Source organism: Chironomus tepperi, unplaced genomic scaffold (assembly GCF_022539635.2).
Source record: "Chironomus tepperi strain 1889 unplaced genomic scaffold, CSIRO-AGI_Ctep_v1 contig_465, whole genome shotgun sequence".
Classification (NCBI taxonomy): domain Eukaryota; kingdom Metazoa; phylum Arthropoda; class Insecta; order Diptera; family Chironomidae; genus Chironomus; species Chironomus tepperi.
The window spans coordinates 666114-683638 of NW_027226587.1; the positions used below are offsets into that span (position 1 = coordinate 666114).

The 17525-nt window shown below is 31.4% G+C and overlaps 2 protein-coding genes across 2 annotated transcripts; both read left to right on the forward strand.

Annotated features, from left to right (window-relative positions):
* The first annotated feature begins 671 nt into the window (after nt 1-671).
* Nucleotides 672-2584, forward strand: LOC139099233 (uncharacterized). Its single transcript, XM_070651643.1, has one exon. It carries the CDS (start codon nt 806-808, stop codon nt 1649-1651), a length of 846 nt encoding a protein of 281 aa, XP_070507744.1. The 5' UTR covers nt 672-805; the 3' UTR covers nt 1652-2584.
* A 12001-nt stretch (nt 2585-14585) lies between these two features.
* On the forward strand, nt 14586-15515 carry Osi8 (Osiris 8). Its single transcript, XM_070651592.1, has 3 exons — nt 14586-14975; nt 15067-15352; nt 15433-15515. Exons 1-3 carry the CDS (start codon nt 14586-14588, stop codon nt 15513-15515), a joined length of 759 nt encoding a protein of 252 aa, XP_070507693.1.
* The last annotated feature ends 2010 nt before the right edge of the window (nt 15516-17525 follow it).

Genomic DNA, 17525 nt, shown 5'->3' on the forward strand with positions numbered 1-17525 from the left:
AGAAATTATAATATTATTTTTTGATATATTGCGGCTATCAAGCGGATTATTGTTTATGTGTATGTATGGACGAACTAACTATACAACAATTGGTGGAGAAGAAAAAGCAAAGAGAATTTTTAAAGACTGACTCTTTTTCTTATTATTTTCATTACTCATTCATAGTTTTTTTATTACAATTACTGCTATATTTTTTGAAAACAGCCAACAAAACGGCAGTACTTACTTAGTTAGAGGTAAAGCTGATGTTTTTTTATTGAAAAACCGCGAAAGATTGCGCGCAAGAGATTCGTCTTTTTTCATTGCATATGTAAAGGTACGAAAGAAGATTTTTCGTTTTTCAAGAAGAAAAATAATGTATATACAAATACAGTCATAACTTTTTTTGTGTATTTCAATGAGTTTCATGAAGAAGAAAAAGCAAAAAAAAGAATGAATTTCCAGCACACACCGTAAGTATTAAAGCATATTGAAAGAAATTGGACTTAAAAATACAATTTTTTTTTATATTACATTAAAAAAAAAAAATATTATTATTCGGAGAGAATGTCGGGGAAGGGGAAATTTGTAGCAATAGCTACATTTCTCCAGACATATCAGCGACCGTATATATATAAATTGTTTGAACATTCTGCAAATCATAACATATTCATCCTTGAACTTGTGAAGAGACGCGGAAGAAAAGTGCATAAAGTGAACAAACCAAATAATATAAAAAATTTGAGTGCTTGATAAAAGGAAATATCTCAAAAAAATCAAAAAATATAATTTTAAAAAAATTAGAAAAAAAAATAATAATTTAAAAATGAATCATAAAATTGTTGGATTATTGTGCTTATTGGTGACAGTCTCAGCCCTCCCTGCTGAGGAGACGCGCGGACATTCACGTAATGCTGTCGGTTCAGATAACGATTTAATGGATTCAATTTACACTGACTGTTTACGAAAGGATTCAGTATCATGTGTCAAATATAAGTTCTTGTCATTTGTGGATAAAATGGTTGATGCTCGTGATCAATTCTCATTGAGCGAAGGCGTTACAGTTGTCAAAGTTCCCGGATCAGAAGGTGCACCACGCTCAATCAACAGTGACGAGTCAATCGAATCATTGATCCTTAATCGTGTTCAAAGCTTCCTTACATCACACACAATTAAAGTTGAACTTAAGGGAACTGATATCGTTAATGCTGTCTCATCAACTGGACGTGCCCTTGAAGATGTCTCAGAAAGTGTTTTCGGTGATGAAGAAGGCAAATCTGAATCACGTGGCAAGAAAAAGAAGGCCGCTAAATTGTTGGGACCACTCCTCATGCTCGTCGCATTGAAAGGTGCCGCACTTCTTCCACTCATCCTCGGAGCTATTGCATTGATTGCTGGCAAAGCTCTTCTCATCGGTAAAATTGCTTTGGTCTTGTCAGCCGTCATCGGACTCAAAAAGCTTCTCTCACAAGAAAAACATGTCACATATGAGGTAGTCGCACACCCACATCACACATCAAGTCACTCAACATCAAGTCATGGAGACTCATTCTCAAGCGGATTCGCCGGAGCTGATTCCTCAAGTTATGCTGGTGCTGGTGCATCAAGCGGACATGGCTGGGGACGATCATACGATGCCCAAGATTTGGCATACAAAGCACAAAAAGCTTAAATTGATTAATCAATTTGCTCTCTAATCGTTACCAATAATTTATAAGAAGACGAAGATTATTCGACATAGTAATTCCATATTGGAAGGAACTGACTCTCTGCTCACGATTGATGGTCTTAACGAATTCACCCACGACGATAATAAATCCTCACGAAATGGAACGAGGATTTTTCTAATTTTAATCTACAATTGTGTTAAACAAAAATTTTATTTATTTTGAATTATTTATTTTTTGTTAATTTATTTTTTTGAATCTCTCAGAGAAAAGAAAACACAACGACGACAATTGCTTGCAACTAATCATCCCAATTATATTGTTAAAAATCGCAAAGACAAATGAAAGGACTAGGAGATGTGCCTAGCTGATAACCATAACTTTTCCACTTAATAATCAATAGTCTCTAGCCTCAATAGCACTTAAACGGTAAAACTGTACCTCTTTTAACATTTCCCAAATTTCTAAAGATTTTTCCTTTCTAAACTTCTGTTACACGATTACATTCACTTTGCATACACACTTTCCCTTTAGAGACAATCATGAACATGTACTTAAAAGTAATTTTTAACATTTCTCAATACTGTTGAGTCGCAATATTCTCTATAACTCTCCATCTCACTTACTTTCTTTGCTTTCCAATTACTTCCATGACTCTTTTACTTCTTTAACTTTATTCAATTTTTCCTATTCTTTCTCATATTCTTAACCTTTACAATTCACAATTTAATTTGTTGTTTTGTACAAAGAAAAACTGTGAAATTTTTCCACATCTTTACTAACTATAGAATTACTTCAACAAAAGAATAAGCAGCCTAGCAAGTGTGAGAATAATCAAAAAAAATAAGCTTATTGTAATAATGTTCATAACACTCTCTCTATATCTATAACATATGCTGTCTATAACTATATTTTTTCCATAACTATATTATAACTAATTTCCATCTCATTCATTAAGAAATTACGCGTTTAATCTTTGTTGTTAATTTCTTGCCTTCTTCTTACTTCTTCTTTTTCTTCACTTTTTTTATGTTAAACGATTTTTAATAAAAAAATATAATTGAGAAAAGATGAATTAAAAAAAAATTACATGAGCTTTTTAATTTTTTTTATAATTATCAAATTATAGTCAGTCATTATTTAAATTTCAGGGCATCAACATACATTCCAGATTCCACCCAAAAGCGATATTTTCAATTTAAAAAACTATAAAAATTATAACTGATTTCGCTTCTTATATATTCAAGCTGGTAGAGAGACATCAATTACACACGTGTTGTGCGTTTAAATACGATTACCGGAGGAGGTAATAATTAGGTTACGAGATCACTGGACTTCAAAAAATAATAGTAATAAAAATAATAAAGAGAAAAGAAAGAAAATATAAAATTACATGTTAAATTGTCTTAGCCCATTCGAATCGTTACACATGTTTTACATTTCCACTTTCTTCACTTCATATCATCATTTTTATGAATGTACGATCAAAAAAAGAAATTAATGAAAATAAAATACCAATGCATTAAAATTTATGAGGTCCAAGATATATAACAACATTAAAAGTCATTGTATAAATCAGTTGTGGTCAGGCTTTGTGTTGCGGCACACTAGAGTGCTGTCAAAATGTTTTGGAAATGCCATACCGAATGGACTATGTAATGGCAAGTTAATGACAATTTCTAACGTATTATTGTCCACTCTGGTACACCCCAAACAAAACTCAAAGGTTGCCCACAACTGCCCCAAAGGTAATAAGAAGTGAAAGAGGAATCAAGATCAAAAAAGGCATTCAAGTGAATAAAAAATTTTCACTCTTTTTTATTTTGTGCGTTGATTATTTCCTTTCGGACGAAATGAAAGTCATCAAAAGAGATTTTTTTTATGATTTGCTACCTCATCATGACTGACTGTGATCCATAATGAGGTGTATTATAAAAAAACTTCTCCTGATGGACAGCATAATAACAAACATTTCACATTTCATTCCAACTTATTTGCTTTTTTTTCAGTAATTGTTACGATATTCAATGGAATGATGAAGCAGAAGATCGCTAAGAGATCAATTTATTTTGATTGCCTTTTGTGTTTTGTATACAAACTACTGAAATTAGAATTTATTATTATATTAATGTGAAAGTGGCTTAAAAGTATTGTCCGTAACCATCTATAGGTGAGCATTGTAATAAATTACAAAGAATATTGAAATTTAATTTGCATAATAATGACATCCAATGAGTTTTACTATTAAAATTGTGGTTTTAGTGGTTTATTTATATATTGTTTGCGGTTATATATGGACATTACTCATCCGTGCAAGATGCAAATATTAGACACATGTCGCTAGTGACATAAATCAAGTGCATGTAAGATTTTCGAATAGCAAAAATCAGTTGTTTACTTACTTTCTTCAGTGGGGCGCACTTGTGTCTATTGTCGCGCAGAGAGAACGTCTAAAGTCGACTCTATCTGTCGAGACTTTCTGCTAATTCAGAATATTGAGGCCTAAACGTCCTTTTCTGCATATCTAATCTCGTAATTCATTGGTCTTCCTCGAGATCTCTTACCATCCACAAAGTCTGTTATTGTCACCTTAAATACTGGGAATTCCTATGAGCGTCTATATACAAATAAGTTAGTCGATCAAAAATCTGACTCCAGATCGATGTGAATCAGACTTGACGACAGATTCGGTTTAAATCGGTCACCATTCCAGCATCACAAAGGCCATGTGGTTTAGATTCCGTAGCAAAATTGCCCCTTCCTTCCACTGAGCGTTACCTAATTTCCAAACTATCCCCATTTAAAAGCATAAAATATTCAAAAAGGAAAATACAAATTCGAAGAAAATTGATTCTTCAGTAACCTATACCACTCATGGATACCTCAAACTTTCCTTATCAATCAATCAATCAAGTCATGATCTTGAGAATAAGTTAAGCTACCCATAAAAACGGAAAACATTTCAAAAGAAATTGAAAACGAAGAAAAGATAAGTTTTATTTTGAAATATTACCCAATAAATAAGTCAAAGTTCTGCAAAAGGTATTCAGCCATAATTCATTTGATGTATATCTAACGGCCAAAGAAATCTTGGAAGTAGGCTGTTGATAGAGACAATGTAGCACTTGGAATTTGGAAAGGGCAGCCAGCGATAGAGCCAGTTTTATACGTCATCTTAGAGAGGCCGTGAATCACAGCTGATCTGTACGACCAACAAAGCATACTTAACGCATGTTTGCAATTCATGTGCTGATTGTAAAACGGTCAAAGTTAATGATGTTACGGTTGAGTATGATGATATATTCTAAAATTCTGTTAAAATCCTAATGAGTCAATTACCGCTATGAACGACTTAACTAATATTGCGAAGAAAGAGCTTATAATTATCATTTTATGATCTTTACTGTTTTGAAGCATGTAAACTAGTCTCTGACGCTAAAATTAGTCATGCCTAAAAACTACAGTTGCAAGCTGCTAGAATGATTAATATGACATTTTTTAATATGATATTTAGAGACAGCTAAGTATAGTTTTATCGAAGAGAACAAAAGTAACAGTTAATTAGAATCAACATTGAACTGGTAGTTTTGATATTGCCCATAACAGCCGGGCGTAATTCTTCAAAACATTTGGCATAGCTTTTAATTAGTATTGTAAGAGAAGCTGAACTGTGTTGAATTCTGCAAAAATGTTATCCAGAGTCAGTCAACCTAAATCGATCTAAAATCCAGTTCCAGGTCGGCATCACTCTGGCGTCGGTTTAAATCCGGCATTAACTTAGTGTCACGGCGATCTGACGTTGGATTTTTCATCGATTAATGGTTTTTTATTGCTCGAGATTGATCTGAGCTTAGCTACAACGTACTAATTGTTTTGGATTCATCAAAAACTTGACTATTTATGTTGAATTCTGCAACAGCGTGTTATTTGATCACTGGCATTGGCAACTTAATTTTTAATAAAGTTTTAAATTTTTTTTCACGAATCTAAGGCAGTCGGATCGTTTAAATCCTCAATTAGAAAAAAATCCTAAAACTCTCAATTGATTCAAAATTTGTCAGTATTCGTTCCTCTTACCAGAAAAAGAATACCAGAAACGAACAATAAATACTATTTGCAAAAATGCAAACTGACACTTACTCAAAGCTCAACAGCATTAAAACAATTCATTTCACTTTATAACGGTAAAGCTTCTCTCAAAAAAATAAATTTTAAAACAATGTTGACATAAAAAATTCAAATCACGTATTTCCGTTAAAAGCTTAATACCTTTAATTAAAGCAATTTATCTTGACATCATTCAATTCTGATTATCGATAATTTTGTTTTGCGTGATTTCTTCATCTTTTCTTTTAAAATTTACTTAATGAATATCGTTTGGCCTCACATCAATCATTACGATTTACTTTCGATTTCAAAAAAAAGACTTTTAACTTCCATCCGAAATAATAATGACAGTGGAATAGGAAATGGAAGAAAAGAGTACGCATTTATTTCAAATTATTTTACTAAATGATTCAATATTAAGTTCTTAATGATGGCAAAATAATATATTTTCTGAAACCACAAAGAAATTCAATTTCAATTCCCACAAATCGTTATAGACTCTCATTAAGTTTGTTTTCACTCAACGCCAGTTTTAATTTTTGTATTCGATGAACGTTTAAAGCATGAAAATTTAATTTTCAAGCTTACTTAAAAAGCTTTCTTCTTGCTCTATCGATAGCAATTCAGAGGAAGCTTTTAGCCGTTGGCTGTTAATTTTAATTTTATGCTAATGAACAATTTTTCTACTTTTTCATGCTCATTTGAATTCTAATTGTAAATAAAATTAAATCTTCAATTGTTAATTGAATTGATTCTATAAATATGTTTTCACCTTTAAAAGCTTTTCATTAAATATTCAACACAAAACATCCGCAATGGTTCATTTAATCGCAGATTAAAGATGCAAAATAGCTGCAAGAATTTTCTCGGAAGGTTCATGATTTAATCCTTGAATAAACTGTCAGACTCTTAATTTATTCTTTTTTTATTGTTTCACTTCTGTGAGAATTTTCTCAGGAAATTGTTCTTGACATCTTTTAGTGAAATTCTAGTTTTTTATATGGAAATTGCTGTTAGCAATTCATCAAAAGCATTAATGTTTTTCATTGTGCTAAATTTTAAAAGAATTGTCAAGAAAAATATAGGTCAGGTCGTATCTGAAGCTTTTAAATGCATGCTTTGTTTGTTATTTGAGCTATTATCTGCAGAATTTCATATGGGGTCATTTACTTATTATGTAGCGCGATAATCTGTTTTTCAGTCACAAATTCTTTATGACAAAAATGTTCACTAGCTCTTGAGAGCAGAGTAATGCTTATGAGTACGCTCATCTAATAAATTTAAGGTGAACAAGCATTCGAAAGCACACTTTTTGCTTGTTTGCTTGTTTAGGTGATTATTCTTTGACTTGACAAAAAATCTTAACCCCAACTATTAAAAAAGATCATTGAAAAGAATTGTAAGAGCTTCATTAAGTAAGGTCTTTAAGTTTGACTTGTTATATGAGAAGAGATCACGTGAGCAATCAAAAAATGCATGCATCAGAAATGCACTTGAAAATGGGAATTGACAGGCAGTAGCAAACAAAAGAGTTAGCTTCAGAGTACATGCATTGAAGGTCATAGATCACAATTTAAAATCTATCCAACCAGCAAAGTAAATAAGTAAGTAATAAATGATTGCTTCTGGCTGGATACCGTATGCCGCATAAGATATCACTAAAAGAAGAGCTTCGACAGCTCTGTCGATCGTGATAGTATTGCACTGGGAATTGGGAATTGGTCAAAAAAATCTAAAAATTCCTTTTTAAACGAGTGTTCAAAGAATATTTATTTTTAGAAATTTTTATATATAAAATTTTAGCTGTTTTCAAGCTCCAGCGAATATATGATGCTACATAAGTTTGAGTCTGTTGATTTTAAAGAAGTGCAAGCTTGTTCAAAAACACGATGTAGGAAATTTAAACATTTTTGCAAATTGACCGTTAAAGATTGTTCTGTGCCACTTAAGAAATTTACTTACTTATATCACTGGCCGTGCTGATTAATTGAGATCCATGGTCTCCCTCAGTAACACCTGCAACTGTCCCTATCTTTGGCCAACTCTTGTCAATCTCTAATACCAAATGCAAAATTACTGTTTAAGATAACTTTAACTTTTTGCATATTCTTTCGAATCCCAAATTGAAGTTTTGAATGAATTATCTCTTTTGCAACATACTTCTGTGTCAACTATGTACTCCTACATTATTAATATGAAACATATCCATACTAATAAATTATGCAAATATTATTTAAGTAAGTAAACAACTTTGAAACTGAGTATTAATGTCATATACCTCAATAATTATGTTAAAATCTTTCTTCAATGCTTCACATAGATCAATAACCTAAGTACAAACATTATTTCATCTCAGGTTCAAAATACTGTCACAGATTCATCATCGTAAATGATGAAAAAGTTTTGCTGTATCGTTGTTTTATACAAGTTTGACAGCTGTTATGACAATGAATTAGCTATGTTGCGCTTTATTTTGTAGATTATTAAAAATTACCATAATTTTTTTGCATTTCACACTTTTTTTTGTGGCTGCAAAATTTTAACAAATTCAAAAGGACCACAAAGATTCACTAATTATGAATAAGCAATAAAAAACAATAAATTTTGAAGTAAATTTTTGGTCAAATATAATTAGTACTTCTCTTCTTACACCTTAACTTCACAGCTTCAAGATAAAAACTAATCAAAGAATATAAAAAAAAAGCTAAAATTTCTTCACACTTCAATTCCATAAAGATATAATGAATTTGCACTTCAATGAATTGATTCAATGTGTAATCTGTATTATTTCCAGCAAAATACATACCTTCTTTGGCTTAACACAGATAATTTCAATAAGCAACAAATTGGAAAATAGCCAAAATCAATGAGCGTATCGTGAAAGTTCCTATATGCAAGTCTCTTTTGTTTTACAAAAAAATTGATAATACTCTCTACATACTTAGTGGTTTATTGAATCGATATTACAAATTTTAAATCGCTACTTCCAAATGATCCAACAAAAAGACAATGTGAAGAAGCAGCACGATGAAATTAAAGATTTTTTACAACTTTCATTTTCGAATTTATTGAAATGTGATAAATTGCCGTGTTGTATTAAATTATTGCTTTTTATTTCAGTTCAACCTATTATTATCAGCTCAATATTAAAGAACATAATAAAGTCATTCAAAAATTAGTTTCATTCAATTTGAAAACTTTCGCTTCGGAATTTTGATATGGATAATTTAGTTAATTCGAAACGTGAGCATGATAATTAGCTATTCATAATTATGGTCATAATTTTAGGTTTATATGAAGAACTTTAATTTTTTTCGATCTAGATATTTGTTTAATTTCAGATAATATTCAATCAATATTGATCCTTATTACAATAATTTGATCTCCATACAAGCTTTAAATGAGATAAGGCTCGTTCAATTAAACCTGTCAATGATCAAGATAACAGAATTGTGCCAACAATATTGATAAAATAAGCTCAGCTTATGAAGATTGAAATCAGAAATTATTACAATCACAAACTATTCATATAACCACAATATGCATACCCGAATAGCACAAGTAATTCAACCATAACCTTAGAATAACCCGACTCTGACTTGGTACCGGATATGGTTCAAATCTGGCCTCAAGCCGGAATATTTCTGACATGATGCTGGACTTAGTTTAAATCCGTTTCAGCGGCGGACTTTGGATCAATTAACTTAGTTGGTCGGCTGAGAATCAGAATTCCATATTTTCTTTAGAAATTTGTTTTATAAGAAGGAAATATTTGGGAAATATTCAGATTTTAGAAATTAAGACTACCAATTTTCTCATAGAATCTTCAGTGTTTCTGAAGTTTCGGTATAGATAATTGAATTTGTACAAACTAGGTGACAGAACCAACAGCTTCCGACGAACTGAAAAAGCGGCAATGGGTCCTCGTGCGCCTTCGTCAAGGAAGTAAACAAAGTAAGCTCCACATGGAAGATGGCTGCAGTAAGTAAGTATTAATGTATAGACATCTACACGAGATCCAAACCGAGAAAGAGACCGAAACTGGGACTACAAGAGAATTTTCTAATGTCTCGGTCTCTTCAAATCTCAAGAGTCTTGGATTCAACATCAGAAACCATTACTTAAATCCTAATTGTCTGCATTCAGGGTTGCAATATGCCATCGATTTTCTATCACATATGAACCTCAATATGTATTCTATATTTTGTTTAGTTATCTTCTTCATCAGCATGTTTGCATAAACGACGAGAATATATAAATTGCTGACAAATTTATCGATATGAGGATTAAGTATAAATAAACATTAAGCATGTATGTAAGATTACATTAAATTTAGAAGCATTATGGATGAATAATTTGAAGACGATACGAAATCTGATGTGGAATTATTCAAAAAATATAAAATTAAATTATTGGTTTTTAAACTTCTTTTTTGATTTTCTTCAATCTTTAATGTAAATTGAATAATTTTATAAGGATATTAAAGCTGAAAATTTGGGTTTGGTAAATTTATAATTTATACAGTATTTTGGTTGTTACTAAATTGGTCAGTTTATTACAACATTCTATCTAGCAAATTTGATTTGTATCTAACATTATATTGTAAGATAGAGTAAGAAAGCTCCATATGTGCTCCATAGCTTATACAAAATTTTGAACAAAAAACAAGAAAAGGTCAAATACGGTTATTTTCTCATTTTCAATAAAGGACATATTTCCATTTAGTTGTCATGAAAATATTTTCATGAACAAGGATTAAATTATTAAAAAAATTCATTTTTTGGGTTACATAAAAAAGTCAAAAGTTTACGTATCCTTTTTTCCTCTAAATATATGTTTCTACAACGAAGTATTAAGTTATATTGTTTGTTTAGAAACTCGTATATTTTTATGTGCCCACATTGACTTCTTTTTAGTAGGCAAATATATCACTTAGCAATAAAAGTTGAGGAATCATGGTTATGTCCATGTTCTTGATTTTTTATTCACAAAAGTATCAATTTCTCGGAAATAAATTGCTTTGACAGGCATGAATTGAGATTTTTGACATTTCCTAACTCAAAATAGACAAGTTTCATTTTTTAAAGGTACAAATTTCAAACTAAAGCTTTGTTTGATGTCACAAAATTACTCTATTCCTTTAAATGCTTTCTATTTAAACAACAATTCATTTTTGAAGTCTCTTTTGCTGTTAAACCTTTTTGATCAACAAATATTGTATCAAATTCAACATCAAACATTGTTTACTTTCTTATACATCAAAAACCACCCCCAAAAGCTAAATTTTCAAGAACATACGTCTATAATCCGATACATTATTAGAATAAAAAATTTGTAAACATGAAAAAATTCTTATAAGTCCTGTTTTAATCTTACATGTGCGCATAAAGGGAGCAAAAAAAATTCTACGAATATTTACAAAGGAATAAGATCTTTGTTGTCAAGGGACCGTTCACTTATTATGTTCTGGATGCCCCCTTCCAACCTTAAATGAGATTTAAACCAAAGAAATTCCGAGAATTTTATTATACATTTTTAAGAATAGTTCGTTATTGAGTGATTCAGTGGTGGGCAGCCTGAGTGCTACGGCAAGTCCGTTTTTCGCCAAAAAAGTTATAGAAATCAAAGAACCCTATTCCATGAGCGGTTTCGGTCGAGGCTTTCCACCTTGATGTGCCCCTAAAAATAAAAAGTTACACTTCACTTCTATAACATCATTAATGGATTGTCCCCAAAAGACTCGTGTTCAAAATAATAAGAAGCAGAAAAAGACTTTGCATTAAAATGAGCCAAAATTTGGTGTGAAAATTTCCACGAATTCTTCTTTTCATCTAGAAAAAAGCCGATAGAATAAAAAACAAGCCACAATCATGTGCCAGAGTTTAACATGCTTCACTTCGTTAAGCAAATATTGAAATAATGTAAATCGAATCCGTATATAGGAAGTTGTCAACCATTTATGTCAAATAAACATATAATGTACTATGTGGTGAGTGTAGACAAACAAGTCAATGAAATGAGTAAACATTTCCAAAAAAATTGTTATCACCCCAATTGTGTAGTTGATCATTTTTGGTTCCTTCCATTCAAAAACTGAAGCAGATAGCAATGATGATAAAAGCCATTAATAGCTCATACGTACATCGGTTTAGATGTAGAGGATAATTAAAAGAAATTTATTAAGTTACATTGAGCGCTGTTTACACGACTTTAATGCTTTGCTGTTACTAAGGGATTAAAAAGTATCATTCCCATATCATTCTTAAATTTAACTCATAGCTTAGCTTTATGACTCCATTTTTTCATGGTTGAATGAATCTTAGAAGGCACTTGGCATATAAATTGTGAAAATTCTGGCGTAACTCCCGATTTTTCCCAAATACGGGCCTTTATCAGAGTCACCATGTTTAGAGCTTCCTAACCCAAGACTCAATCGTTGATAGTCCCGGAATCGACCATTGAATTCGGTACAGCTTAGCCCCGGGATTGAAAAATCTTAGTCATGCCGAATTGTTCGCCTTCTGTATGCCATGTCCCTTTCAGGAACAAGCGTCTTGTCTAAAAATCTTTCGTAAACCTTTTCACCATGCCACAAGTAGACATAATAGAATCACCAATCCAGTTACATTCTTCAAAAATAGCTTCATGAACGAGATGTACTATATCGTGTAACAGCTTGAGTATATGACGCAATTTTCTTTTGTTGTTAGCAATATGTCAAATAGTTAACATAATATTAGCATTAATTTTTTTTGTTATCATTGACGTTCCACATGTTATGGTAAAATTACTTAATTGAATATATTAACTGCTATCTTTATTTCGTTATTGGACTCTGCGCCGTTTTAATAAGTTTAATTGGATGTTTCCTATATGACGCAAATTAGAATACTTTTTTTTATGATGAAATTTTTTAATGCAGATCCAGTTATTGGATAGGTTAGTAAAAGAACTAGTTTAAAGTCATTTTAAAAACCATAAATTGTTTTAAGAGTTTTGTGGGACGGGCTGAGTGAGAAGTTGTCAGATGGCATGGTAGTATGAGTCCCTAAGCTCAAGTTCTTACCTACTTAGATGGTCGTACAGATCAATTACGATCCATGACCTAACTTAGACGTATCTTAAAGTTGGTTCTATCACTGACTTCCGTCTGCCGATTACCAATACCATATGCAATACCATCTCTGTCAACCGGTTCTCTCCATGAATTCTGGACCTTCCTCAACCATTCAATTATAATATTCACATCCAAGAAATCAATTCCCAGACACAATTTCCATATCACTAAATGATGTCAAAAAAATTAATGATCTGAAGAAGTAATCTATGCAAACCGGGATTATTCATGACAACAGCTATAAACCATTCATACATTTATCTATGAATCCCATGAGAATGAGAACAGCAATTGATTGTCACACAAGTTCTTTTAATCATCGCATTTTCCTGTCTCAAATGCGTCTTACGAACAATATTTATGTTGTTAGATTGAAAAAAAAAATGGGAAGTAAAACATTAAGTGTCGTTTATGTGCTATTACTTATTCAGAAAAAAACACTGAATACTTTCATCGCCGTACCCATCATCTCATCTATTTCGTTTACTACTATTTGCTTCTAATGCTATAGAAACACTTATCTGATTAAAATAATTAGTGATGGTCTATTTGGTATCAATTGCATAGAAAATAAAAAGAAATGCATTCTGTTTTTAACTCATCGTATCGTACCTTTATCGTGTTTTCACGCTCACAACATGAACAAAGAGAAAACTTGCTTTTCAAATTTCATAAGAATTTTTTTTTGTAAATGTTTAAGAGAAAAGTTATTTGCTATTTCACTTGAAGAGCATGGTTTATTGATGATATGATTGTTGACTATTTGTGGTATGTCCATCACCAAGACACATCAATCTTTGGGGCTGGTGTGTAGAGTCTAAAAATTGAATTTTAACTAATTTGAGAATTCTTACGACAGTTCTAAAGTTCCTGAACATAATTATTGAATCACTGTATTATCCTTGATCTACTGTCCCTAATTTAAACCTCTATGGCCAATAAGCTATGCCTGACAACATGCACGTCAACCTAAACCAATCAAAATAACCTCAAATGCGCTCCATCATACCCAAATCCAACAACTTATCAACCATACCTAAAGATTTCGATATTTTGTTATCACTACCAGTGATAAGTAAGCATGCTGTTTACTAAATGGATGGGTGGATGTGGTTACGTGTTGCATACAACCGCCTAATATTTTCGAAGGCTCACGATTTCATGAGAAAATTTCTTTTTGCTTAGAAATAGCTTTCATAGTATTTAAGTTGCGTGTATCGAAGTAATAGAATAGAACGATATAACTATACTAGTACTAACAAAAGATTCAAGACGATATTCAAGTGAAAACGAAAGAAAAAGATGTTAGATGATGCTATTACTAACATTAGATAACTTTCGCATGTTATAGTGCGCTAATTTGATGCACCACCTTAGCGATAGAAAAAAAAAGTAAAAAGAAATGAAAAAAAGAAGCGGGAGAATGAAGGATGCCTCTATTGCAGCATGAAAAATTGCATTATGGTAACGATAGCGTATATATAATGTTGAAACTGTAACGAAATTACTTCAGTTTAGTTTCATTCGTCTGTTGTTCTAGATCAATTTAAAAAAAAATATTAAATTTTAAAAAAATATAAAATAATTTTGCTAAAAATAAATAAACAGCAGTGCAATTGTGTACAGAAATCAACTAGGATTAATTTCATTATTTGTGACATTTTATTTCTCAAAGGAATACTTTAAAAAAATAATAAATTAAGTTATATAAAAAAATGAAGTTCATTTACTCAATCACATTCTTGTGCATCGTCTCAGCCGCCATTGCTCATCATGATGACGAACAGCAACAAGCACGGTCTTATTTCGGTGATGCTAAATATTTATTTAAGACATATCAAGAATGTGCCTCACAAGATCTCTCAACATGTCTCAAGTTGAAATTGTACACAGTTGTTGATAGAATTGCACGCTCAAATAGTGACTTGAAAATTTATGATGGTGTGACATTCGTTAGTGAAAAGGCTGATGAGGAACACTCGCCACCAAAATCAGAACCAGAAATTGAAGCTTCATTACCACGCTCACTTGATGATAAGGAACAATCCCTTAATCAAATGATTATGGATAGAGTACTCTCATATTTCGACAGCCATACATTGAAGGTAACATCTGACATCCACAAAAAATAATTCAATGATTGATATACTTTTCATTAATAATAAATTAATATAACAATATTCCATCATTTCATAGGTCAAATTCCCATCTGCTGACGAAATGAAGCGATCAATCAACGAAGCTCGCAAGGGAGGTATTGGTGGTGGACATGGAGGAGCTGGTGGAAAGGATAAGAAGAATGGTCACTATATTATGATTCCATTACTTCTCGGTAGTACACTCGTTCCACTTGCATTCGGTGCTCTTGCTTTACTCGCTGGAAAGGCCTTGATCGTATCAAAATTGGCTCTCGCATTGGCATCGATTATCGGAATTAAGAAATTACTTTCGCATAGTCACCATCATGAAAGTGCTCATGAAGGTTAATTCTCATAAACATTAATTTTGTGTATGTATGAGCATGTCAATCGTAAACGTAACAAAAAAACCATTTATTTACAGTTGTCGTTTCCGGTGGTCATGGAGGTGGATGGGGACGTTCACAAGAAGATGGACAAAATTTAGCATACAAAGGCCAGCACTAATAGGAAACAATTTACACTTATTTATTTGATGACAACACATAGAATACCTCAATGATTCTCATCCGATTTTTTTGTAATATACTCGACTAATTGAGTCTATTTTTTACTTATTTTCAACTTTAAACCAATGACTGATTATAATTTAATTTAAATACTACTTTAATTTATTTTTATTATTGTTTATCTATCTCTGGGATTTAACAATATTTAAGAATTTTTGTTCAATAATTTATATTATTTATTTAATTTATTTTAATAATTTATTAAGTCATGACAAGCAAACGACAGAACTGATTCTAATTCTATGCCTATACTTTTCACACCAAAAAAATATTTATTTTCTCTTAATTAACACAAAAAGAAATCTTGTAAAAAAAATCACAAGTTTGTTTTGTATGAAAAAAATGAAGAAAAATCAAATGAAAAATCTCAAAAAATTAGCAAAAATAAAAAAATCGCAAAGACAACAAAAATGTCATCCAAAAGTGATGATTAAGTTTTGAAAAAAAAAATATCGCAAATCTTTTTAATTTCAATGATTTTCAATTTACAGATATAAAGTGAAAATGAGGTAGTCAACCAGTCATAATTATGGCCTTAAACTATCGTCTAATCTCAAATTATAGTTTATAATGTAAGCATTGGCATTCAAAGCTAATAAATGTCCCATTTTAAAGTATGCTAGTAGTTTCATTGGCATTTTTTTTTTTTAGATGAACGCCGATTCAGACCGAGAAAAAAATGCAATAGCAATCGCATTGTGCTAGATTAAAAAGAAAAAGAAAATAAAAGTAAACCAGAATTTCATATGGTATGCAATCATTTATTAAATGTACATAAAGAAATTTTCTTGTTCACTGTAAAAGTAAATTGCAATGTTTACATCTAGACTGATATCGTTAGAATAAGTAGTTGATGGTCGACTTGAGAGGAGTAAATGTAATACTTAAATGCAGAAAGGAAAATAATATAACCTAGAATGTTTATTATAGAAAAAGGTAAAATGTATTCAATTTATAAATTAGTCTAGATGTTATTCAATTTTATTTTAGAGATATGCGGCTCAGATGTAATTTTAGAAGTAAAGTCGTTGGTTTGGTGACAAAATAGTCAAATCAAATTCAAATAAGTACAGGAAAGTAACTTTAATTTAAATTACATTTTTTCTTCTAAATTCCTGCCTTAAAAGTTGTTTTTCATTATGAAGGAATTGGAAAAGTTAATTAAACATATATCAAAATGTATGTTACTATAATAATGCCCCCACCAAGCATGGTGCGGAGATTTCAATTTAATGGTTACCCGGACTTCTATGAGGATCTATATATAACTGCGACTTACTTACTGTACGGCTTGCTTCGCTGGCCGTACAGATCAGTTTTGATCCATGAACTCTCTCAGATGTCGCCTAAAACCAGCTCTATCTCTGGCTACCGTTTGCCACTTTCCAAATGCAATAATATCTCGATCGACAGCTGCTTTCCATGAGTTCTTTGGCCGTCCACGTGACTTACTTAGAACTGCAACTTTTTCGTCTTTAAATCTGATTTTATAAAAGGCAAGCAATTACGAGGACATAAAAAGAACTCAAAAGAAATATTATGAGTCGATAGAAATGGTAATGCACTTGGCATCAGTATTAGGAAAGTGATTGCTATTTATAGAATTAGCATCAGACGCAAACTAAGGGAGATCATGAATCACAAATGATCTGTACAGTCAGCGAATTACTTGACAAAATTCTTAGCAACTTTTAAAATTGAATCCAAACTACTTCATTGATATTTCTGTCTGTAGCCCACATAGAAAGACTTTCAATTGCGATTCAAATAAATTTTGATTCAAAAGATCCATAAAGCGATTATAATTTAACAACACACTTTCTTAATGCATGAATGGTTGAAGAGCATTAAAAAAAAAAATTCCCAAAATAGAATATCAAATTATTGGAATATATCTCATAACTTGTTAAAATCGTATCCATGCAACTAGGATTAATATAGGCATGCG